The sequence below is a fragment of the Mytilus californianus genome, unplaced genomic scaffold, assembly GCF_021869535.1.
Source record: "Mytilus californianus isolate M0D057914Y unplaced genomic scaffold, xbMytCali1.0.p SCAF_3, whole genome shotgun sequence".
Lineage (NCBI taxonomy): Eukaryota > Metazoa > Mollusca > Bivalvia > Mytilida > Mytilidae > Mytilus > Mytilus californianus.
This window is the reverse complement of record NW_026262679.1, coordinates 22,429,474-22,456,849: the sequence shown is the minus strand read 5'-3', so window position 1 is coordinate 22,456,849 and position 27,376 is coordinate 22,429,474. Positions and strand designations below refer to the sequence as shown.

Below are 27,376 nucleotides of genomic sequence, written 5' to 3'. Positions count from 1 at the left end.
GTAAATTTTTCAAAACTCAAACAACAAATCAATCATTGGCATTACAAAATAATGAAGATTATCTTAAATAGCTTCTATAGGATTAAAGATAATCAAACTTACCTAAAGCTAACTCTGATATTATAATCAGGATCAACTAGAACTTCTAGAGCTGTATCTAACATACTGACTATTGTAGAACTTTTGGCTCTCACTCCTATATGGCCAAACATTCTCTTTAAACTCTCTATGATACCTATAACATAATGTTTTGATCGTCAAAACAAAAACAAAGCAACAATCTAAATAGTACATATAAAACTAAGATTTATGAATAAAAACAAGAAATTGCAGTTTTTGTCGTTATATTAGGTATTGGAAACAAGCACTAGGTGTCTAACAGATCTGAAATGCGTTCATTCATCACACCATTATTTACAAACTGTAGTAAAAATAGCTGAAAAATATAAATTTCAAGTCACACAGCTAAATCAAAAGATTTTTTTATGATAGATGAAAACATTCATGTATTGTTTTAGGCTGTAATTTTACCAGTAAATTTTATATTCATCAAAATCTTGAAAATTGAGCCAAAATTGGATAATAGGATGTTAATTCTCTCACTTTTCTTGATTGTTGTATCATCAGATGACAGTAATGAGAGATAAGGCACAAACATATTTGGATCCACAAGGTTTGGTCTGCTCTTAGAGGCATTGTTCGACTGCTCATCTGAAAATCAATAGCAGGATACATAATTCTCCTCTTTATCTTAATCAAAGCATTGTGGATGTTGTGAGCCAGCCATATTCATAGCTAGTCTGATATTCTTTCTGACCATACTTTTTCAATATTTTTTTCTCTTTTCATTTCCAATCTTACTGTTAAATTTCCATGTTATTGCCCACAGGTAGGGAATTTCGCAATATTGATGCAAATAATGATATATATATTGATATTTCAATTTTAGACTCTGTCAGATTTTTTTTTTTTTATAAATATTTGTAATTTGATGGTATTGACATGAATGGAAAGGGAAATCGTCAAACAAGTAATATATTTTTTTATATGCCATTAATAATAACTGGCTTAATAATTTCCAGAAAGAGGCCTTGGAAATGCACTTTCTCAAAACAAAAATAAAAAAAATAATAACTAATTTTTATCTAAATTGATGTTCATTGTTTGCACCTGTCCTAAGTCAGGAATCTGATGTTCAGTAGTTGTCATTTGTTGATGTGGTTCATAAGTGTTTCTCGTTTTTTATATAGATTAGACCGTTGGTTTTCCCGCTTGAATGGTTTTACACCAGTAATTTTTGGGGCCATTTATAGCTTGCTGTTCAGTGTGAGCTCAGGCTCCGTGGAGAAGACCGTACTTTGACCTATAATGGTTTACTTTTATAAATTTTGACTTGGATGGAGAGTTGTCTCTTGGAACTCATACCACATCTTCTTATATCTATTCATTAAGAAAAAATACATTTCCTGTATTCAAATTTAAATGTACAAATACCTAATGCTGAGATATTTCCAATTACTATTAAATAGCAATATAATGGGATATAAATGCAGAACAAACAAATAAATTTTATTGCAGAAAATGCTCAGGTAAGATTTATGCAATTTTGTTTATTGTTTCAACCAACTGTCTGATAATTGTAACTAATTAATTAGATCTTGATTATTGACTTATGTCATATGATAATGACACTGATTTTACAAGTGAAATAAAATTTGCTTGCATTTTTTACATATTTTATACATATTTTAACATTTTTTGTCTTTTCTTTGAAAAAAAACCACGCCTGATTAATCATTCAGCTAGCTAGCAAAATAACAGAATATTTTAATGTAGTGTAGATCAAAATAAATAATACATTTGTAGGTTTACTATTGAGGTCAAGAATGTGTGTATTCAGTTTGGTGTGTAATAAATTGTGCCTATTTAATTATGTAACAGGTCAGGAGATATTAAATGTGGTGAATTAAGACTGGGGTTGTTTCCAATTAATACTAACACCTTTGAGTGTAATTATTTGAAAATCATGACAGTTTATAACAGGGCTTCCAAAATTTCCTGACGACAGCCGGACATTTTTCAAAGAAATATTTTTGACGGTCAATGATCAGCTGGATACTTAAATGTAACTGAGAGGATGCATAAATTGATATATGTGTCTAAATAATTAGTAGTGTTATATGCAATAAAATTATTAATAACTGTTTTGTTTTCTTCATTCTAAAAATAAATAAAATATTATCCTCGGTATTGTGTCATTTTTCTGTGTATCGTAATACAGTAACCATCATTGCATCAATCAGCTTCAGTACCTGACTGTTCTCATGTTTTTGTTTCTGTTTATATAATCTATCTTCTCTCTGTGAGTACTTAACACTTTGTAAATTAAGGGTATCTTATTTGAAACTGGCTTTAATTGCAGTACAACTTGATCATCAATACACGTGATACTTTTTTCTTTTTGTGTATTGATTACCTGACCACGTGACTTTTACAACTGATGCGGTATTTATAGATAACATTGAGGAGGCCCAATGAAGGATATTGTTTTAAACCGTGTAAAATCTACTGAACAGTAATAACATTTTTCTTTGTACAATTTCCCAATCTGGTTTAGAAAATAAGAAGAATAAATAAAAACATACTCAGTTGATAAATAATTTTTAAAAACTAATTTTCAGTTCACCAGCTTTGAGGTATGATAAGTACAAAATTAAATGTTTTTGCGTAGCCAGATCAGTTGACTTGTCGATCATAATTCCCACGGCGGGACTTAACTTTACGTCGGACATCACCTATTTCTCTATAATATCGGAAATTGTCTGAATAAATTCGGAGCAGGCATTGTTCTCTTGATGTAATTTAGATTTATTGGACAACTCAGCTATTCTCTGTGTTTTTCCTATATATTTCAATAAATTTTCCCCTTCAGAGTACCCCAGTATTTAACACGATGTACAGTGTTAAATAAAATAATATATATCATACTTATTCATTTATAAATATCCTTATTTGAAGAATAACTTTTAAATATCAGGATACTTTTTTAAACTGAATGCTCATTTAAAATAATATCTATAAAGCGTAATTCCATACACGCTTACATGTTTGACCTCGTTTACCTGATCACCTTTATGTACAGTGTTATGCATCATTAATTCTATTGATAAAGACAAGCTAAGGACACCTCATCAAAGGTTACAAACCTGTAATCAGTGAATGATTTATGGCTTCAATAAAACTTATTGAAGGGATAATTGTTTGACAGCTTGTTGTTATTTAAAAAAAGAAAACGTGTTTTATCTACTTTTTATTGATGTACACAAGCTAAAGACCAAGCGGTACATTTATGTACCCAAAGGATTAGACTAACTGAGACACTTCAAAGTATCTGAAATATGCTGCATCTGTTTTATTAAACCCAATTATGACCGAAATATCTTTGTGAAATAGATTGCCACAATTATAAACTAAAATGCTCAAATGGACATGCCCAAAGCGCCAAACGGACATTTTTATCGATCGATAGTTGGTAAAAATTGAAATGACCGTTTTATGAAAATGCCTTGAATAACAAAAAAGTGGCAAACCAATTCTATTTGACCGTTTGAGGCTGAGAGCAGCCGGACTTTTTATGAAAGTTTCGGTCAAGTCCGGAATATATAACCGTTTTGGAAGCCCTGGTTTATAATCATACTGACTCTTACTTGCCTATGGAAAGAATTGGAGTAATACCATTTTAAAAAAGTGTGGGAATCAACTTAGATATATTAACACACATGTTGACCTAAATTTCATAGAACAAAAACTTACACAAGCATAAGATAATAATATAATACTTTCAAAATTGTTATCAACTGATTCAATTGATGTAAAAATACTTTTTCAAATTAATTCATAAATAGTAAATCATTATAAATTTTGATTTAGAAAGGAACTATATGCAAGTGTATATCTAAAATAAAAAGGTTGTTCAACCAATCTTTTCTTAATTTAAGGGCAAATAACATGTCAAAAGTTGGCAGTTGATGATTAAAATGGTGTAGAAAGTTTCTGCAAGTCATAAAAACACATAATTAGTTTCATGACATGTCTTCAACTTAGTATTCTGCACCATCTCCAAAAACAGAGTGATCGCATAGATCCAGCATGGCTGAATCAAAAATGAATGTTAATCAATTTTCATCACTTAAACTTCAATCTTATGTGAAACAGGTTTAAGATACCACAATATCAAGGTAAAGTGTAGCTACCCCAAACATATAATTTTCACTTCTATTTTGTTCTTCCAGAAAAGTCATTTTTTATCATGTTCGTTTATGACCTTTCATTTTCCTTTTCTAACTGATGAAAATGAATCATTTTCTTGCAGACATTCTATGATACAGTCCAGTACATTTGAAATCCAGAAAACAACAGTACAAGTCCATATGACACCACGCCCCATCTACAATCACATTTCAATGTTCAGTGAACTGTGAGATCTAGGTCAAAAACCCTAATTTGGAATACATTTTAGAAACATAACACCAAAATTTCAATTTGATGTGACCAAGACTTTATGGTGAATTACCTTTAACCAAAACTTTTAACTTGGAAAATTTGACAATTTATGCAGTTTTTAATACCTTTCAAGTTATCACATGACAAACACTGTATCTCAAATGACTCATAAAAAGGATTTTTCAGCTCATCAGATTTGAACCTGAAACAGAAATCATTTGTAACAGATAATCATTTTTCACAAGAATTCATGCCCAGAAAATAATCTCATGAAATCTCTTGAAACTGGGAAAAAAAGTAATACTTTGTATCATCTTTGAACATCACAACAACTTATTCTTTCAGTGTAAAAGCCTTGTCATTATTACTTGCAATTCAAACTTTACACAATTACTGTAATGTCGACAATAAAGACAACAACACTCAATTTTTACCGCAAAGTATCTGTTTATTAGGTCGACATGTTTCACCTATAAATAGGCGTCATCAGGACAATGCTACATATAAAATTTACAGTGAGGTGCATTTCTTGCGGTTGACCAAAAGTGTAAGTATAATTACGGTAGTTATGGTGACGTTATATAAATAGAAAATGAAAGTGAAAGTGAAAAGACATAGAGAATATAAATAGAAAGAAAAGTAAATGTTGTATAAATAAATTAATAAAAGTTTGTAAGAGTTAGTTCTTCCTTGTAGTCTTATGGTATAGTATATAGTCTTATTGGAGGTTCCTAGTGGTATCGTTTGATGATAAAATGTTCGGTTTAATTTCCAAAATGGACACCAACTCATTTTTTTCAAGATGACTGTGAATACCTAGCGGTATCCACTTGTTTTTACCCTACCGCACGATCACCACTTCAGGTGTTGGTTCACTTATATTTTTACAATTACTGTAATGATGCAACTGGAAATCAACTTATTTTTGCTTATATTTTACTCCTGATTAGCTCTTTCTTTTGCATCAATTATTTTCAAGATTTTCTTGATGTATTTATATAACTGAGGGTCAAAGTTTAACATGAACTTGACAATGATCTATATTCATGATCATTTTCTAGTCGCCAAAATCACCAAAATAGATCGCTCAGGATAATTTAATTGGTTTACAGTATCTGGCAGTTTTGTTTCACTTATGTCATAGATAAATCCTTCTGTCAGATGAAGAATTTATCTTTTTTTTTTTCTCTTTCTAATTAAATGGAAACCAAAAACATCTTATATTCCAAACGACACAAAAGTAATCTTAAATGTGTGGTAGCAATGTATGTACAATAAAAGTTGATTACCTAAGAACAGCCTTCCTGCAAACAACACAGGCTAAAATCCCAACATTATTGGCCAATGATAACTGAACTTCCTTACTTTTATCATCTATAACAGGACTGAAATAAATAAATTGCATGTTTTATTAATTTGATGACATATAAACAAATTTCAATTATGTTTTGTAAATATAACAAATATCAAAATAAAATATAAAAGATATCATAATATTTTTTATGTTTGACATGAAATAACTAAAATGTTCTATGATTTTATTTATATATAATGTCAACATGGGCAAACACTTCACAAATTCATTGAAGTTTTCTAAAAATAAAACTAAAACCTCTGTTAACTGGAAACTTCTTTAACTTAATGTATACCATACCTGATAAGATCATGAACAAGATGGTTGGCATTAGGTCCTAAATGTAGAAGTAAGGTAGGGAAAGATGTCATGGCTGTATTTCTAATCTGCCAATCTGTGTCAGACTAAAGATTTAGATAACAATATTTTATTCTATACACAAGTTCATCTTTTTTCAAGAAAGTTTTTGAATTAAATAACATCACCAATGTATAAAGGATTTATAAAATTTGTTTAAAGAGTGTTGTTAAATATGAAATTTCTTTATTTTTCTTAACACTTTAAAGAATTCTATTTTGTATTTTGTTTGCATTTTAAATTATCAGCAGAAATAGGGCAGTTTCCACTAGAAGAACCTAGAAAGATTTTTCCCAAACTGGCTGTTTTTCCAAATAGATATGGATCTTTAGAGTATTTATTCAATCAAAATCCAAAATCCAAATTTAGAGTTTCAAAATATTCATATAATTAGATTTTGTAAACCATTTCAGCATTTATGGTCCACATTTTCTACCATTTTACAGTTTAATAGTTATGCAACTGTATTATAGTTAGTTATTTCGTAATATTCTAAAACTGTACCGTGGAAAATACTCATGTAAAAATAATGGCTTAAATGTATTTAGATTCATCAAATGTATCTCTCGTTTTGAATATTTTTCATACTAAATAAATATCTATCACATTCTGAAATTATTTAATGATTATATAAATAAAAATGACAATATTTCATTTTTAAAACTGTCATGACCTATCCAGGGATTGAACAGTTAGCATATTAACCAACACATTTGCTAATTTGTACACCATTAAAACGGTGTTCATTAGTAAAGACTTTGAAACTAACAAACTTACAAATGCCTGTTTGAAGATATGAACCCTCCATTTAGGTGACATGTCTTTGGGAAACAATGCCAATCCCTCAAGCAATCTGCATTTCACTGTCATTTCTATAGAAATAAAAATGTATATGTATTGACATGCTGTTGAAAACTGGAGCTAAATGTAGAAAATGGGTCAACTGGTGCTTATACTAAGGCCCAAACAATGTAATGGGTCTAGGGTTTACAAACCCAATCATCAGAGACCCTGTTGTGTTTTGTACTTTTTTCTCTTTTTTAGTAACCACTAGTTTATTTCATCAAAATGCAGAATAAAACTGATCAGAAACCTATTAAACATTGTAACTTTGTTAATTGATAAATTGCAAATGGTGGCAGTTCCAGTAAAGAAGTATGTATCATACCGGAACCAGACTCAGTTATAACTCAATTTTTTTACATTGTGACTATAAATTTTTGTCCTATTGCACTGTAAACAACAATCGATGATTTTTTATCAGTATTATGCTAAACATTTAGATGCAATAGCCAAACAATCAGCCAACAGTTTTCTTCATTAGAATCTTTGGAAAAATATTCTTTTTCCTTAAATGCAGTCATAAATTGATGTCATTTTTACTAATGTCAATATTCTTTAATATTTAGATTTTCTTTTTCCCTTCATGGCATTACTAGTACTAGTGTACAAACTTTCCTCAACACTTTCATACCTATTTTGTCTGACAAGTTCCTTGCTACATTAGCTATTTCCTTAACATGGTCTGGTTTCAAGTCATACCAAGAGGGATCATTCTGAAACAAATATTTTCCAAATTTACAAAAATTGCATCTCATGATAGTTTCTGAATACAATAATTGCAGGTAAATGTTATTACTAAAAGGTTCACAAAAATGAGTTAAACGAAACCCAATTTTTGCCATTTTTGTCTTTACTATCTTAAGTGTGTCCACAAACAAATTTACACTTATCTCAGACTTGTTCTTAGATCTGAATCTTGAATCAATAATTTACATAGGACAGCATGCCCAGCTTGTTATATGACAATACCATGTTTAGTGAACCACTTAGTTTGGCAAGCACTCTAATTTGGCTAAATTTCATTTCTCAATCAACTTTCAAATGCATAGAACTTAATACAAACTAAAACCTAAATCATACATGTTTGAATGTTGGTCAAGATACTTGTGTTACTATCCTAGATATGTCCACTAAAAATCATTTTATAATTAGAATAAGTTTTTAAGTTGCCAAACAATTAATAAGAAACTTTCAACTTTAAAACAAATATTTTTACCATTTTCTTTTTCAGATCAAGAAAATGTTCCGATGTGATTAATTTCTACAATGGAACTGGACAAAGTTTTTAAACTTACAGGTAACCAAGGCAAGGATAGGATCCACAGAAAATTCTGTAACATTTCTACAACAAGGTCACATGTGTCTGAAACAGAATGCTATAATGTTAAGTTCTATTAATCACTAAATCTTATTTCTCATAATAATACTTCTTTAGAAATCATCAAGTTCTTTGTAATGTTTTGAATTTAAGAAGTGGCACTCTTTCATGATCAAAAAGCCTTTCTTAGTTAAGATTTATGATTGTTAGTGCCTTCCTTGTATCTGTATTTCTTTTTAATGTATACAACTGTTTTAATATATTAACCATTGCTTATTACCAAAGAATAATTTTACTACTGTTAACCCTTTCGCCGACAAATCCCAGTTTACCGGGATTCACGCTTCAGACAGCTGACGATGAGTCCTGGTTTACCGGGATCGGAATACCTTTTTTACATTTCCCGCTAAAAACATTGGAAACACAAGTTATCTTTCTTTGTTGAATACCCGGATGAAAGTGTAAACATGGCGCTTCCGTTTGTTGAAAACCATGTCAAAATCAGATGAAATTTACGGATTTTACTAGAATTTGAAATAAGGAAACATTTTTTTTGAAAGAATATGGAGGAATTGAAGCCAGACTAGTATACTTTTTTGACATAAAATGCTGTTTTATGTACAAAAACACTTGGAATGGACATCGTTCAGTGTAAGAAATTTGTACAACCTTGTTGAATTTTTCAAACTTTTGCCGTTTTGGGTTAAAAAATTACGATTTTGGGTCAAAAAGTCGAATTTCGAGAATTTCATCTCTCTAATGCCGAAAATTTGCAAATTTTGATTTTTTATGAAGAAAAAATGATCAAAACATTAACAAAACTGTGTCCATGGTGTAAGTGAATAATATAAAGACATAAATAATTACAGACAAGTTTTTATTGATATCTAATATATAGATCTCCCACTTGTGTCATAATAGCCAGGCAAGCCATCGTCTCAGAGTAGCTTCTGTCAGGCCGGCTATCAGTGAAAGGGTTAAAGAGCCATAATAATTTTTTCCTACTCTGAAGGTTTAACATGATACCTAAAGGTTGAAGCAGATATTAACCTTTTTTATGATATAAATGCATGTAAATCTTAAAAAAAATAAAATTATCAAACCTTTAAGTCTCAGAAAATCTGAACAAATAGCAAGTATGTTGAGCAAACAGGAAGTAACTGCTGACTGTTGCCATTGGTTACATCTGACTACTATGGACTGTATACATCCCTCATTTAATTGTTGAAGCATTTTAGGTTGTATCCACCAATCAACTGACTGCATGTCCTCTGTTACTTGGTAACTAAAAATTAATCATTACACATTATTTTGTTATGGAGGACAGTGCAAGCAATAAATGCTTATTTCTTTAGCATATATTATGTCATCAAGTAAACATTTTATTTACTCAAAATTATTGCCCAAATGGTTGAATTCAAACTTGATCTCTAAATAACGATCTAATAAAAGAATGCATATCACGGTCAGCCATAAACATAAAATTTGTTAAAAGTGACTTATAATAACAATACAAAATGATATACCTGAAATCTGTCTTTGTTTTATCTTGACATACACACAAATAATAACATGTCAAAACAGTCTCCAATCCAACTTGTATTCCTTCTAGTAATGGTATTGCTAACTCCTATACAACAGAAAATAAGCAATCATCAATTGCCTATACATGAAGAATATCAATGTGAATTCCTATACCATGGTAAAGTCATAAACAAGAACTTGTTACAAATGTACTTAAAAACAACTACAGTGCTGACTTTTTATCCAATTAAAGAAATATTGTCAGTTTCATTTGAAAACCACTAAAAACAAAAAACATTTTTTTACCTCAACTCATGAAATTGTTGAATCAAATTAATTATCGTAGGAGAAAAATAATTTCTACACATGTGAAAACATACATGTTAGATCCACGTCTTTTGGACTCTGGTGGATAGTTGTTTTATTGGTATTCATACCACATCTTATTTTATAAAGGTAACATTTCTGAAGATAATACTACCTGATTAAGATGTTTATCAAGTTGATCAATTTGAATCTGTATCTTTTGACATAGTAACTTCAGTGTTTTGGTCACTTTCCTCCTTTTTGGCTTTTCATCCATGTCTAATTTCCTTTTTATAAAAACATGTTTTTTTACAAACCATAAATTAATCAATTGTATCGAAACAAGAAGAATTATAAGTCTGTAAGTCATAGATGCCCTATCTTGATTTTGTTAAATTCTGTGAGAATGGTCTGAATACTGTTAACTTGGTTGTACTGTATATGAGAGCTTGAGGGTTGAATGAGGATTGATGTACAACATCTAATTTCTAAGAAATATGCACCAACACAAGACTTTTCCAAATTCATTCTAGCATAAAATAAAGGTGCCAGTGGCCCAATTTTTGCTGAACAACAATGTACAATACAAGAACTACATTGAAATATCATGGCTATATTAAAATGGATTTCTAAAAATTAACCAAATTAATGTAGGTCATAGTGATCCAATCATTGCTGAACAAGTGTACAAGATGACAGCAGTGGTGAAATATGAAATGTGCATTGTAGAAATTTTCGTTTTTGTATCTTTTCTTTACTTTTACTTTTACTATGCAAAAATTTTCAGCTGGTCATTTAAGTTCAAAATAAAAATAATTTCATTAGCTCAGCTCACCTTTTTCTTTTGAACTGAGATAAAGCTAGTTTACTGGAACCCTGTGTAGCACTGGTTTCCTGTTCTGGAGTAGATTCTATTTTAATACTGACTGTCCCCATCTCAATAAGAACTAACTTAACTAGTGGAGCAACAAGATACTGCAAAGTATAATATGTCATTTACATTATTACTTCTCTAAATGATCAGAAAATATATTTACAACAACAAACATTTAAACTTGAAATGTTTATTTATGCAATCTGTTACCACTTGATTGCAAGAGGGGTTCTGACTGAAATACACATCCTGTGTAAAACCTTTGATTTCAAGGATTTGACACAGCTCTGCTTTACTTCTGTTTTGAAGAACTTTTAGGAATTATTTAGTTTTATATAATGTTATTATACCTCAGTTGTCATTTTCTATATAAAATAAGTACACAATATTTTCACTATTTTTCAAACGGCAAGCATTGAACTATTTGACCGGTCAATAGTTTCCAACTATTTGCCCTCGATGGAACTATTTGACCCCAAGCATCATTATATTTCGTGGAATTTCAACTGCAGCTACGGGATTGGCTAACGGTATTTAACAATACATTTTAGGACTATCTGAATTCATCTCTATTATTAACGTTGATTCCAGAGTTGTTCAAAAATACACACATAATTGAAAATCAAAGCACTGTAAGCGCTGTAGGCAGTTAACCAAAAACCAAGGCAAACGTAGTTATGAAAACTGTGGCAGTGTTGCTTCAATTTTTTTTTAAGATTTGAAAGAACAAACATTAAACATTCGTATATTGTACATTTATGTTCATTAAATGAATTGATTATTAAGGCAAATTAATTAATATTTCATCAAGGTTTTCAAAAGCAACTCATATATCAATGTAAATGACCCCCATCTTCACCCCCAAGTGAATGATGTTACTCCATACCAAGTTTGGAATAAAATGACAGGTGATTATAAAACAGTTGGTCAAACATTCTCGGGCTTTACACTGCTTGAAAGATTTATATGTTTTCTTTAAAATGAGCCATAAATGGAAATTATTATAGGCCCAGAAATAATTTAATAAATAATTAAAGTAAATTCAATTAACCTAGACTCATTTTTTGCATCAATAAAATTTTATAATAAACAAGAAATAATTGTAACAGGATGCCTTTACGAAGTCTGCCATAACAAAGCCCCCATAATTCGTCATTTCCATGGTCTCCTGACAATGGACAAAGTCCAGTTCATATTGGTTTGGTCTAGTAAAGTGATATGCATATGTGACACCTAGGAGATTGACCCTGTATGTCATTCAAATCTTTTTGAAATGATGAACAGGAATAAATATGGTTTAGGTGTGGGTATCTCGACCGTTTACAAGTTCTCAAACAGGAGGGGGTGGGGTGACCCAAGGGACTCCCCCTATATTTCATTTGATTTGTTATATTGTCCCATACATGAATACATATGGTTTAGGGGTAGGGATCTCGACCATTTCAAAGTTCTCAAACAGGAAGGGGTGGGGTGACCCCAGGGATTCCCCAAATATTTCATTTGATTTGTTATATTGTCCCATACATGAATATATATGGTTTAGGGGTGGGGATTTTGACTGTTCACAAGTTCTCAAACAAGAGAGGGTGGGGTGTCCCCATGGACTCCCCCTATATTTCATTTGTTTAATTGTCCCATACATGAATATATATGGTTTAGGGGTGGGGATCTCGACCATTTCCAAGTTCTCAAACAGGAGGGGGTGGGGTGACCCGAGGAAATCCCCATATATTTCATTTGATTTGTTATAATGTCCCATACATGAATGTATATGGTTTAGAAGTGGGGATCTTGACTGTTTACTAGTTCTCAAACAGGAGGGGGTGGGGTATCCCCAGGGACTCCCCCTATATTTCATTTGATTTGTTTTATTGTCCCATACATGAATGTATATGGTCTAGGGGTGGGGATCTCAACCATTTCCAAGTTCTCAAACAGGAGGGGGTGGGACGACACCGGGGATTCCCCCAAATTATTTTCATTTGATTTCTTTTATTGTCCATACAAGTATATATATTGTTTAGGGGTGGGGATCGCGATGGTTTACAAGATAAAAGTACATTTGCAAATTGAAGGGGGTTGGGATGACCCCTAGGGACTCACCCTATATTTTGATTGATTTTTTTTATTGTCCTGTTCTCATTACTGAAGACTGCATGTGTCTATCACTTACTGTTTTCGAGAAATAGTCATTTGAAAATTAAAAAAAAATAAAATCCCATAGGGTTCTATAGTAAACCCCTCCCTTCTTCAGGCCCCTCCAAATACCCCTAAATAGACCCCAATGCACAAACAAAAGATTAAAGGCTCCGCTAGACATGTTAGTCTAATATTTTATGAAGCCCTAAGTAAATCTGACAAACGGTCAAAGTTGTCTTCTTATACGGTTTGAGTGGATTCAGTCCGACTTGTCTCGGGGACGAGTTGTCCACATTACTTAAAACATCCCATCAACGTCGATTTCCGCATCTGTTCATTCATAAAATAACAACAACCTTATTTGGCAAGATAAGTTAAAAATTACCGCCCACTTATATAACTTTATTTCCTCTAACATAGAGATTTGTTGTACATGAACAATATTCCTGCGCATTTTGCCATTTGGGAAATATAAACGACTTGTAATTACGGATTTTCGGCTATGAAATATTTCATACGATTGTTCTTTGACATCGTAGCCAAAAGCACAGGGGATAATAAACTACGTACGGATTTCTATTGAGCACTACTTCCTATGTGCAACTTCAAAAGTTTTGGGTAGTTCGACAATCATTTAAGGTTTCTCTGGTCATATTTTTTGTATTCCAGAAATAAAAGTATTAAAAAATGTCCAATTGGTTATAAATAACATAATAGCCATCTAGATAATAACAATGGCACGTATTTCAGCATTTATTGGGTAGAACACAAATCTAGGGTGCTCGCATAAGGTAGCTTAACTGCCTAAAAAATGAAGCTTTAAACTTACAAATTGCCTGCTTATTATTGGAATGCATATTTACAATCGAATAATTGTCATCACTATGTGTCTGTTGTCTCTTACCAATGTAAAAATAAATTTTGGTCAGCTATGTCGATCAGTCCTTGGCATAACTTTGTGTCTGTTGTCTCTTTCGGTATAATAAAACACTTACTGACTGGATATTCGTGGAACAGTAAGTTTATTGTACCCTTGGATACAACTATTGCCCTCGGCTATGCCTCAGGGCAATAGTTGCACCTCGGGGGACAATAAACTTACTATTCCACTCATACTCAGTCAATAAGTATAAAATATACACTTCAACAAATTTTGAGGTGTAAATAGGGAGAGTATGGGCCAAAAAAGTCAATATTGGTGTTTCACCCCTTTGTTTAATTTTCATTAAACTATAACCTGGTTGGTTGATTTCCACTTTGTCAGACATTACTTGAAAAAAAGACTATTTAGAATGATAAAAGCAAATTTTTACAACCTGACAATTATCTGAAGTTCCTAAAATTTTTATCAAAGCAGTTGTCAAGGACTCCATTACTGGTTTCAAAACTGTTCCTTGAAGCTGTGCACTATTTAACCTATTGATACAGTGAACAATCAACTTCATCACAGAATTTTTCATATTGTTTGTAGCTAGTTTTTTCATCTGGTGTGTTACTACGACAACAGTCATCTGCTGTAATGTTTGTTGTATCTGTGATATTGACATGTGGTTTTGGTTCAGTTCTTTCTGGTCAGCTTTAATTATGTTGTCTATAACCTGACTTGTCATCTCCTCCAGGTCTAATATCTCACTACAAAATATATTAAATGAATTGGAAAATGAAATTTTTTAATGATCAAAACGATAAAGGCTATCTAAAAATTTAAATGTACTCAATATAACTTTACAACATAGTGTATACAGGGCTTCCAAAAAATATGAGCCAGCCGGATATTTTTTGTCTTGTCCCGATTTCACTCCCTTAAGACTTAGTAACAAAAGGCAAGCATTTTAATCAGTTGTGCATCATATAAACAATGATTGACACAAAAACGATTTTAAACTTGACTTTTGATATAAATTCGATGTTCTGACGTAAACTGATCAATTGACGGTGCATCGTTCGAAGCGTGCAATATCAGCTTACTAATATCTGCCTTAGACTCTTTATTTGTGGAAAATTATGCTGTCAAAAACTTCGCTTTCGATTTAAAAAAACACATTTTTCTAATACTTGATGTTGACTTGACGATGGTAAAACATGGACCAGAGACAGATACGTAAAATCTGTGTACGTTTACAAAGCATGATTGAGTTTAAGTAGCTCTTTCCACGTTATTTCTTCAGGAAAATACTCGAAATTAACGTTAGATAAAGGTATCAATGATAATTTTAGCATTTTTGAAAAATTCCGATGCATAATTAAAACTCACACGTGTACTAGTTCAAACAATGTGGTTCTGACAATTTTTCTCTTACAACTTCTATTACTACCTTTTCTATTTTTACATCAAATCATGTTCATATACGTATTTCTGATAATCTAAATCTTTTTTTACTAAATTGATTAGATGCAAAACGCTAATTTAAAAAAACAAAAACATTTTAAATAAATAGACTGATCAATGTCCAGTACAAAATAGTTTACCTGTTGCGTATAAATTATGATCTTATCGTTTTAAATACGTTTTTCTGATAGTTTCAATCTGTTTTGTTAAAAATTAGTTAGATTTAGACCAGGAATGTTTTTAATTTGAATAATAAAAATAACTTCCAAAAAGATCGATCGATGTCCAGCACAAATAGTTTACCTGACACAGGTGATCACAGGTAAATATCACCTGTTAGACACTTAATTAACTTTGATAGTAATGAGAGGGGATTATAGTAGGGCTTGTTTACAGAGTACTGTCACTTTAACATGTTTAATGACAGGAAAAATGTGGCTGTTTAAGGCACAAGGTCAAGTCAAAATGGTTGATTTTTCGGAATCACTTGAACGATGAAATAGCAAGCCTACATAGGATGTTCGTTTCATGCTTAGCCTTGAGTGTATAAATAGTACATGTTACATTATCGCTAGATATTTTTCACTTAATGCAGGTCATGACCTACCGTTCCTACTCGCTTATTAGTCGGAAAATTGGGAGTAAAATTCATAATCCAGAGAGGGGGACCGACTAATAGACGAGATCTAGCGACCAGAGGAAAAAACCAAGCTTGAGAAAAGTGGTCAGGAGTGAATTTCCTGGTCAAAACTACGTTTTTGATTGCCAAACCTACATAAATCAATAAATAAAAGGTTTTTGTTGAAAATAAATGACTACAATACTGTCTTTGTGTTTTATTTGTTCTTTGGTAACCATTTTCTGCAAATTCGTGTTGAAATTCTACTGTTTCCGGTTTGTGTATTGATTTTCATGGTCACATGGTTTTCCTATAAACCCAAAAGAAGAGCCAAGAACCAAAAATGAAAAGGAGATAACAATGTACCAAATATGTGAAAGGATGTTTTCAGCGGAGTTATTGTGTCATTATTGTGATATCATGATATCAATTCAATGCTTATAAATCATATAATAATCAAGAAATAATTTTAAGATTCATTCCCAAAATCAAAATATTATTCATTAAAGTGTCTCAGGTAAACAAAAATTACAAAATTGATTGACAAGCCAATATAATCCATTGATAACCCCAATTAAGAGACAAAGAGTTGTATTTACTAAAGGTGTGAAAACTATCAGTGATAGGTAAACAGATCTCACACATGAGTTCGAGTTAGTTATTTTAATATATTGATTAGCTTCACTTAATTTTTTTAATCCTTTAATCATCACAATATAATAAGAATTATGAAGTGTATACATGCTCATTTAACACCGAGGTATGTATGCTGTGAAAAATATTTTCATCAAGTATTGATTGACTTTAAATTTTTCAGGTTCATATTGGTTTATATTCGCTTTTCTCAAACAATAGGTTGTTAGTCATACTCTACAAAATCATTGATGCATTACGTAAACAACACATGGCTAATCAAACATTTGAACAGTGAACAATACAAAAGAAATGAAAACATCTTTATTATTAACAGCAATATAAATTATCTTGATGAGCATCAACTAAATTCAAACCAAACAAACATTAATGCAGAAATGAATATTATTCCTGGATTTGCATTGGTTATACCGGCGTTCAGTTACTGTCAGCTGGAAAAAAAAATGCCCAAATTTTGTCCGACTTATACGAGGGTCAAGACTAAATCCTTAGAATTTGGAGTTGAAAAGGGCACCCGACTTATAGTAGGATCGACTATTAGGCGAGTTTCTACGGTATATTTGCATTTCCAGCGTTTGACAGATATGAAGAAGATAATATATATACTAGACATGCGTATAATAAAATAAATACTTTACCATTTGTTTCCACCTTCACATCCTGAACATAAAAGTTCTATCAGTGCTAGGACACATGACAGGAAATATTTTGTTATATCAAGGGTAGGTAATCCAGAATGTATCAATAGACGTTCCAATACAATCAATGATTCCTAAAATACACACACAAAACTTTGGTTAAACAAGTATGCTGAGGAGTAGGAACTTTTTATTTTTTTTTCTAGACCAAGATTATAATGGAAATTTATGCATTATTTGTTTCAAAAGCAAAAGAAATTCCATAATAAAATTCCCTCTATATTACTTTGACACATAATGAAAATAACAAACATTCTTTGGCAATTCTCTGCTTTCTCTTGTACAATATACTAAAATTTTCAGTTGAAACAAATCTGAAATCTAAATTTAGCATATCTGCCATTTAATTTTTCTAAAAAAGGTTTGTAAAAACTGTTAACACAGAGAAATGTCTCCCCTGGCTGTATAACCTTATTACAAACTTCAACAATTCATAAGCCACAAATACAAAAAACCAAACCTATGTTTGACTTCTACAACTTGAAATTTAAGATTGTAATTACCTTTTTCATGACAAGATCTCCCATTTCCACATGACAACACATTGAGCCCCATGCTACATGACATGTACTCTTAGCTATCATGTGGGTAATATCATCTGATGCTAACTGTAAAATCCTCCTACAATGAAAGTAGACATTTAAAAATTAAATCAAGCAAATTAAAGTCTTACTCAACACCTGCAAATTACACTTGGTATTTCCATGGATGACCTGATAAAATTGAAAAGACAGATTATGGATCAGTAGCAAATGATGCCAAATTTTTATATTTTAAAACTAGGAAAACTAGACATCATTAAGATGGTAGCCATCTCTGTGGACCCTGCTGACCTTGAACTTTCACCTAGGAAGTTGTACAAACATAATGACACACCCTCTGGTGTTGATTAATATACATGTCAAGTATAAAGTATAATTATAACGGTTCTCTAGATATAGAGCGGACACAATTGTTTCGGACAGATGGACTGATCACTATAGGGCGACCCGCCACTAGGCGGGGCCCTAATAACTAAAGAGTTCATACATACAGCAAGACCAAAAATTCCTTAGTATCACCTTAAACAGTTCTCACAGTTGTTACATATATATTTGTCTCTTTCTGAAAAGAAATATTTATGAGTAGTTGATAAATTTGACATAAAATTGGTAAATTCTTTTAACATCAATATTTGTCACAAAGATCCTAAAACACAGATTTCATATGCTATCTGCCATCATCCATTCTAAATTTGAACTGTACCAATAATATAACAATCAAAAGTTTTTAATACTCACACTGCATTTAGCTGAAGACATTCACAAATTTTAATACTATTAATTGTTAATGTCACCTGGCTTTTAACAGTTTGTGGAATACCCTCTTCTCTCTGAAAAATATACAACAGTTATTGGGCTCATTGCAATTAAAACAATGAAAAAGACCCATACCGTATAGTCAGCTATAAAAGGCCTCGACATGAAAATTGTGAAACAATTCAAAAGAGAAAACTAGCAGCCTAATTCATTACAATTCAATTTACAAAAAAACAATTTGACAGACATGAACCAACGACAACCACTGAATTAAAGGCTACTGACTAATTGCTTATTGGTGTTTATATTTGTTTTGGTTTTGGTCTTTTAATTCATTGCTGTTTTCTAGCTAGCTAAAAAAAAGAATTATCGAATTTTGATGTATGAAAACAATCAAAAACCTTTTTATTGAATAGCAAAGCTTGAAAAACTGTTTCAAACGAACTTTTGTCACTAATGATGTCTATAACTTAAAGCTTTATTTGCATAAGGGCAATATATAATAATGGTATTAAATGGCTGTTTCTGAATAAGTCCTGGTATAGGTTCAAGCTTTAGCTGTATAGGTCCCAAGACTTGAAGAGTTGATATCCAATACAACTGATTAAGAATCTACACCAGTGCCAGTACAGAAACAGCCAGTTCATAAAAATTTTATTAAATGATTGTCATTCTTCCATTAAACTTAGAAACTTGACTTTCAGTGAAGCTGGTACAGAAAATTTGATCTTTTCCCAGTCAATATAGACAGGATTTCTGATTTCTCATTCTCGTACTTAAGCTATGCTAATGCAATATATTTTATCTGCCACATATAAAGTAGCTGGGAAGAATAAATCAGAAATTTAATCATTCTTTGATATTGTCTGCATTCTTGTGATTGATCAACGCAAATAAAACAGTGATATTAATTGATAGTTCTACTCATAATGGCTGTGGAATATTTCCTTTTTAAATTGAAGTGGATCAAAATAAAAAATTTATTATCTTATTTCTAGTTACAAAATATGTAAAACTAGACAATGTGATGCTCCCGCACTACTCCACTCTGCAGTAACTGTATTATAACAAAATCAATGTAGGACTTTCTTTGAGATATTATTGTGTCTGGGAGACACAAATCATGCCCCTTCAAATCAAAGTGTTACTTTCAAATACACAAACTTGAGCATGGGAGCACATAGATCTATGGTTCACTGTAGGGGGAGTTATCCGGAAACACTATGCACCTCTCATGCAAGTATATACTCCAAAAATGACAAAGTTCAACTATCTCCCAAAAGAGCAAATATTATAAATAAAAATCAAAACCCTGACCACATGCACACCTTCAATATATGTACAAACAGCCAGCAAAGTGAAAAGGAAGGACGGACAGTGGTAAAACAATATGCCCCCCAAATTTCAGTTGCATAAAAATGCATCTTTTGCATCAAAATATGTCAAAAATTTTGTGAAGTGTAAACAATTTGCAACTGATAGTGAATATCCTGTATTAGCCAAAAAGCTGTATTAATATCAACAGGGCAACGTCATTAGTATTGCACATGCTGGTTTATCCATATTAGGGCTTATTTGATCACACATTTAATAAAATAGAATATTGGAGGCTAAATTTCAAAATACATTCTGTGAGAAAATTTACGTTGCTATACACTAACCATGCTAACATATATTTCTATCCCAAAAGCCTTAGGGAAATAAAGCCTAATAAACTTTTCATCCAATGATGATCAAATTTGAGAGTTGTATCAGTTGTCTTTTGATACAGCTGATTTTGGGAATTCCACAGACCGTATAAATCTGGAGCCCATGACTACTTTTGAAAACACCTCATTACATGATTCAATTTTAAATATAAATACGTTACCTTGTCAGGTGGTACAAGACTCAAGTTTACTGTACACAAGTCAACAACAAATCTTTTCAAGTCCACACTGTAATGGTTGTTACTCTCGTACAGTCTATCGTTAGCTTTCACTAAATCTAAAATATAAAGTCATATCTTTCTACAATATACACAAGTCTTTTCCGTAATTTTTATTATTATTTGTGAAATAAAATAAGCAGTGTTTTATATAAATCAATCTGCTTCTATAAATGTTAAAATTTTCTATTTTAGTAACAACAAATAATTCTAATTCCCAATATTTTGATATCAGTAACACTAAAACAGAGTAAAATAAAAGCTTTCTTTTTTATACTGAACCTAAGAAGATTTCTACCTGAAATTATGTGTACAATTTCTACCTGCAATGATGTGTACAATTTCTGTTAACATGGTGCAGTAATAGTAACCATTTCTCCATTTCAAAATAAGGAACAGCTGTTTAACTATGTCAATACATAAGTTCTGATAAGTAGCCTCAAATTCTACTTCACTCAGGAATCCAATCAATGTACGCATAAACCATTTGGAAAACTCTAAAATAGGAAAAATAGGAAAATCACGAACATACAAATAATCCCTCTTGTAATGATCAGGCAAGCAGTTTGTTAAATTAACCTATACCTTTACTAAATGGACTGTTAACAGTGCGATAGTTTTCAGAAAATGTCAGAATTTGTGTAAAGTATTTTTCTTTTTTTTTGCTGTTTTTTTGTAATGGTCATACTTTTGACTAAAGTGCTTTTTTAGACAAGAGTTTTTTGTATCCTATGTTTATCATGTGACAAAACAGAGACATGACTGGTAGTCCAAACAAGAGGATTAACCAGTTCAAATGTTAATGTTTAATGTGCCTGTCCCAATTCATGAACCTCATCGGTGGCTGTTTTTGTTTTCAATGTTCTTTATAAAAATATGAAGATGTGGTATGATTGCCAATGAGACAACTATCAACCAGGACCAAATGAAGTCGATGTTGGCAACTGTAGGTCACTGTAGGGCCTTCAACAATAAGCAAAACCCATCCCGCATAACAAGCTATAAAATGCCCCAAAATTACAAATGTTAAACAATTCAACTGAGAAAACCAACGGCCTGATTTAAGTACAAAATCAAAATACAAATTTGATATACAGCAAATAACTACAACCTTTGATTTACAGGATCCCGACATGGGACAAGCACATACAGAATGTGGCAGTGTAAAGAATGTTTGCCCAACCCTCCGCCTTATCCAAGACAGTGGTGTATTATCCATTTGTCCATTTAAGTTTTTTAAGTTTTAAGTTTGTGACAGTAGATTTTCCACATTGTCTTTAATCACAACCTGTCTGTTCAATTCATTGAAAATTGTATGATGACCTCTTGGTGTGTTTATTGATTCTGGTGTTGGGTTGCTGTATTATTGATTTCCTCTACTGTCTTTTACTTTTATCATAGAATAAGTTTCCATCACATTAATTTTTCAATGAGTGCCACTTCAACATACTTTTTATCAAAGTCATCATGTGTAACTGATCTTTACTGTTTTGAAGCAAAACTTTTTAACATCTTAAATTTATCTTATAAAATATTTTAAAACAGTACTTACCAAATGATATTTTTTCTTCCTCTGAATCAGTCCTGACTTGTGATAAAACTGGTGTTTCATCTCCTTGATGCTGAGGTGTTGCAAGGAATATCTCACTCTTATTTTTTGTTAGAATTAGAAACCATTGAAGGATTGTACAACACTCACTCTTATCCTGGTTTTCTTTCAGAGACTGTGCAACTAAAACCAAGAATATACATACACAAAATGTGTTACCAATTGGCTGACAAGCATGTATTTTTCAAAATGCTGAGGAGGACAGATGATAAGAGCCTTTTTTTGGCTCCTGAAATTTCAAAGATAGGAAAATTCTTTGATTCTTTCAAAAGTTATGTTACTTTTACTGATGAAAGAATGGGTTGATGTATTCTTAAAACTTCAGTTCAGAAATGTCAGATAGGATGTCACTATAATGTCATTTTATACACAGTTTTTGATAAAATTATTTTTGAGCCGAGGCCTTACCCAAAAGATATTTCATCTATCATGTCTATCTTTCAGTAAAGCTAGGGTTTATAGTTGGTTTACAGATTTTTAATGTGAAAATAATGGCTTGGTCATTTAATTTTTTTTTAAATTATAAGACATAATTGTAATAGCTTTACTGTATATTTCAGAATGATCACCATAACATAATCAAAGCACTGTTAGTGCTGTCAGGCAGCCCTTTTGAATTGAACATCCATACATTTGAATGATTAAATTAAGTTGTTTCTTTATTCAAAGCAGTTGTTTGAATAGAAAAGAAAGGACATTGTGTATCAATTTATGACAGAATTTATGACACAAGGTCACTAGACAAATGAAAAAACCTAACAACAAATTTTATTCAATAAAACAAGTTTTATCCATTTGCAGTACAAACAGTCTTGCTGATAAAGTTCAGGACTAATTCATTATATTTATTTTTCCCATTCAATATCTAGTAAACCAACATTACAATGTTTGAATGAATCACCTTATTTAACATTATTATTTTGTAGATAAAATTTCTATCATTTGGTTCTCATGCATATGGAGATTCCCATGTTACAATGTAGGCCAGGAAAAGCTTAAAACTGTCAAATAATGAATAGATGATATATTGTTATAGCTATTTCATATGCTCAAAATACATGCAATATTTGTTGCTTGAAGTAAAATAACTGACAACAAATCAATCGATAATATACAAAACAATACCTTTTTCTGTGTTTGTGAAGAATGTCTCCCATAAAATGTATATCTTTTCCCTGCATTCATACGATGTAAATTTATGGAAACTAAAACAAAATAAAAATCTTAGCCACATGCTTACAATTCTTAGATGTAGTGTGTCATACAGTGTCCTAAAATCAGCAAATACCAGTCACCTTTAAAAAGTGTTCCTTCTTTAAGGAATCTGAACATTTCTGTATAATAATATTGTCAGTACTAGTTTTATATTGCATGAGTTTGAGAGTGCAATTTATACTGAGTAAAAAGTTCAGCAACAAATATGCCTAATTTTATATTTCAAAAATAATTTATACATGCTTGTAAACAACAACAAAAAAACTATTGCAACAATTAAAATAAACAAGAGTGCACACGCTGAAATGTCTCGCCTGCTTTACTGACCATTGATTTTATGTTGATAGTCATAAAGATAAAGTTTTACTATAAGTATCACATAAACTTAACATGATCAAAGAAAATGAGGTCATATTGATATAAACCTAGCCAGAAATACATGTACATGTACACCTTAATATCATTCCATACACAAATATAGTTGACCTATTGCTTATAGTATACAAGAAACAGACCAAACTATGAAAACTTTATATTGAGCAAAGAACCATGAAAATGAAGTCAAGGTCAGATGAAACCCTGCCAAACAGACATGTACACCTTCCAATCATTCTATACTTTAAATATTGTTGACCTATTGCACATAGTATCTAATAAATAAATGGGGAATGTGTCCATTGGACACAGATGATACCCCCGCTTGCATATAACGTTATAAAGGGACATAACTCAAGAACAGTAAAAGTGACGCCACTCAAATTCATACTTCATCTGCATTTTGTGGTAATAAGCATTTTGTATAAGTTTCATAACATTTGGTTAAGGCAAACTTAAGTTTGAGAACCGAAACGAAAAATTCAGCAATATTTCCATTTGTAAAGGGCATAACTTTAGAAAGGTAAAAGTGACGCCACCAAAATTAAAACTTGATCTGTCTTTTGTGGTAATAAGCATTTTGTATAAGTTTCATAATATTTGGTAGAGGCAAACTTAAGTTAGAGAACGGAAACCAATTTCGGGACGTATAGACGTACGAACGGACAAGGGTAAAACTTAATACCCCCTCCAATACAGTGGGGGCATAAAAAAACTCCAGCTGATGAATTTAAGTGACAACTTTGGTGCATACATATCTATTTTTGTTGGGAGGGAAAATCCCACCCAAAGTGGGTTAAATTTTAACAAGTGTGAACTGGGGAAATGAATTCAGGTTAACTATCGGGTTTCGACCCAGAGCAGATTTCATAGTGTGAGCATGGTAATAGTCTGCTCAATTCTAAGATCTCTCCATATACCCTTTAAAATAAATTTTGGCATTCTGTCCTTATTTGGTTCAATCTTATATCTAAGTACTAAACAGTTTAAAGTTCACACATGTTCATGAAATAAAAATATAACCATATAAACATTTTATGAATTTGTTTCAAACTTTAATTTGATACAAAAAATTTTCTCCTTTGTTATCAAAATAAAATAAAAGAACAGAGATCCAATGTCCCCCTGGTTGCACATATTTTATGTATCAAAGTTACAAGGGCAATAACTAAACAAAAAACTTTTTTTTTTGTAGCATTAACAAGGCCATTTTCCATAAATTTAATATTTCCAAGGGGCATAACTCTTTTAAAATAAATGTGGAATGTGTCCATGGGACACAGATGATAACCCCACTTGCATATCATATAAAGATATAAAGGGACATAACTGAAGAACAGTAAAAGTGACGCTACCCAAATTTGTACTTGATCTGAGTTTTGTGGTAATAAGCATTGTGTTTAAGTTTCATAACATTTGGTTGAGGCAAACTAAAGTTAGAGAACGGAAACGAAAAATTCAGCAATTTTTATGTTTATAAAGGGCCTTAACTCAAGAACGGTAAAAGTGACACCACCCAAATTTTGAACTTGATCTGTATTATGTGGTAATAAGCATTGTGTACAAGTTTCATAACATTTGGTTGAGGCAAACTAAAGTTAGAGAACGGAAACGAAAAATTCAGCAATCTTTGTTTATAAAGGGGCATAACTCAAGAATGGTAGAAGTGACGCCACCCAATTTCAAACTTGATCTGTATTATGTGGTAATAAGCATTGTGTATAAGTTTCATAACATTTGTTTGAGGCAAACTAAAGTTAAAGAATGGAAACAAAATATTCAACAATTTTTATGTTTATAAAGGGCATAACTAAAGAACGGTAAAAGTGACGCCACTCAATTTCAAACTTGATCTGTGTTTTGTGGTAATAAGCATTGTGTATAAGTTTCATAACATTTGGTTGAGGCAAACTAAAGTTAGAGAACGGAAACCAACTTTGGGACATACGGATGTACGGATGGACGGACAAGGGTAAAACTTAATGCCCCCTCGGCTACGGCGGGGGCATAAAAATACTTAACCAGGAAAACTTAACATTTATCAAATAACCATGAAAGGTCAGATGAACCCTGCCAGACAGACATATACACCTTACAATCATTACATGCAATCGCTGCTGCTGGCTCACTATCCCTATATCTCGCTTTCTGCGACAGAAGTTGCAGGCTCAACATAAATCAGGTGTACTTTTTACTTAAATATATTGAATGTTAAATTATTTCTGCATTTTAAATTCTAAAGTTCATATCAATTTAAATATATGTTGCTAATTATTTTTTAGTATATATTCTACGAGACAAAATAAATACCAATATTCATGCTATGACCCTATAATTGTACAAAGCTGGAAAACTGTTTAAAACATATATTTGTCACTGACACAATGTATCAGCAATAATTAGAACCTCAATTGTGCAAGACACTTTTGTAAATCAGGTTTTCAAAATTAACCACATGCGACTCCTAATGCCCCGGTTAGTAAAGTAAATTGGAGGTATTATCTGACTTTTATAAAACTTCTTTGCAATAATTTTTAAATCATGGTATTAAGTCAAGATAAAACAAGAATGTGTCCATAGTACACAGATGCCCCACTCACACTATCATTTTCTATGTTCAGTGGACCGTGAAATTAGAGGGAAGATCATATCATAGGAAACATGTGTACTAAGTATCAAGTTGATTGGACTTCAACTTCATCAAAAACTACCTTGACCAAAAACTTTAACCTGAAGCGGGACAGACGGACGGACAGACCGAAAAACATAATACCCCTAGGTGGGGCATAAAAAGTTCTACCTACGTTTTAAATATCTCTACAACAAAATTTATATCTTCTCTGGACATGATGAATTCTCATTTATACATGTACCTGAAAATAAACATAAACAACAAGTATTAACACAAGAAATATCCTTTCAGTTGATATGGGGATTCAAACTATATAATCACCAAGTCCCAATTATAGAGATATACTCTTGCATGAACCATACACATGTACATGATGAATGTGCATATTTAGTAGGGCCACACCAAGCAAAAGTTGTATTCTTTTGAAATATTTACCAAGTACACATTTTCTGCCCACTCTCACTGTATTGTTTGAGATTTACACATTCTTTTCTTATTTCTGGTTAAATTGACAAACACAACTTTCCTAATCCGTTTTTTGTGATTCTGGCATAATTTAACACTAGCAGTAAGGGGTAACACTTATACAAGTCATTTTTATGTACTTGAAGATGTAAGTAATATTTCTATCTTATTTTAAAGGTTTGAATTACCAGTATCTCCCCTTAATCTTCTCCAAAAATTTACTTATGCAAGTAATTTTTTTTTTTTTTTACAACCCTTAAATTCTCATGTTTTGGGAGGTCAAAACATGCCTAAACAGAATTTTAGTGGTTTGCTAATTAATTTTTTATTAGAATTC

General features: G+C 31.6%; 2 protein-coding genes across 2 annotated transcripts in view; both read right to left on the bottom strand.

Moving 5' to 3' along the window:
* Positions 1 to 1,103, bottom strand: part of LOC127734134 (serine/threonine-protein kinase ATR-like) — a 53,160-nt gene extending 52,057 nt beyond the window's left edge. Inside the window, exons 1-2 of the mRNA XM_052243814.1 lie at positions 604 to 1,103; positions 103 to 235 (exon numbers count right to left, since the gene is read on the bottom strand). Of these exons, the coding sequence (XP_052099774.1) occupies positions 103 to 235; positions 604 to 658 (188 nt within the window). The 5' untranslated portion in view covers positions 659 to 1,103. The remainder of the gene's footprint in view (positions 1 to 102; positions 236 to 603) is intronic.
* A 3,472-nt stretch (positions 1,104 to 4,575) lies between these two features.
* On the bottom strand, positions 4,576 to 26,827 carry LOC127733422 (serine/threonine-protein kinase atr-like). Its single transcript, XM_052242786.1, has 19 exons — positions 26,747 to 26,827; positions 23,478 to 23,557; positions 22,296 to 22,475; positions 21,067 to 21,240; positions 20,687 to 20,802; positions 18,799 to 18,890; positions 18,022 to 18,139; positions 17,459 to 17,592; positions 14,535 to 14,850; positions 11,041 to 11,180; positions 10,381 to 10,492; positions 9,902 to 10,005; positions 9,479 to 9,660; positions 8,353 to 8,420; positions 7,689 to 7,770; positions 6,992 to 7,086; positions 6,158 to 6,261; positions 5,793 to 5,888; positions 4,576 to 4,705 (listed from the first exon to the last, which is right to left on the bottom strand). Exons 1-19 carry the CDS (start codon positions 26,788 to 26,790, stop codon positions 4,576 to 4,578), a joined length of 2,367 nt encoding a protein of 788 aa, XP_052098746.1. The 5' UTR covers positions 26,791 to 26,827.
* Positions 26,828 to 27,376: the final 549 nt, after the last annotated feature.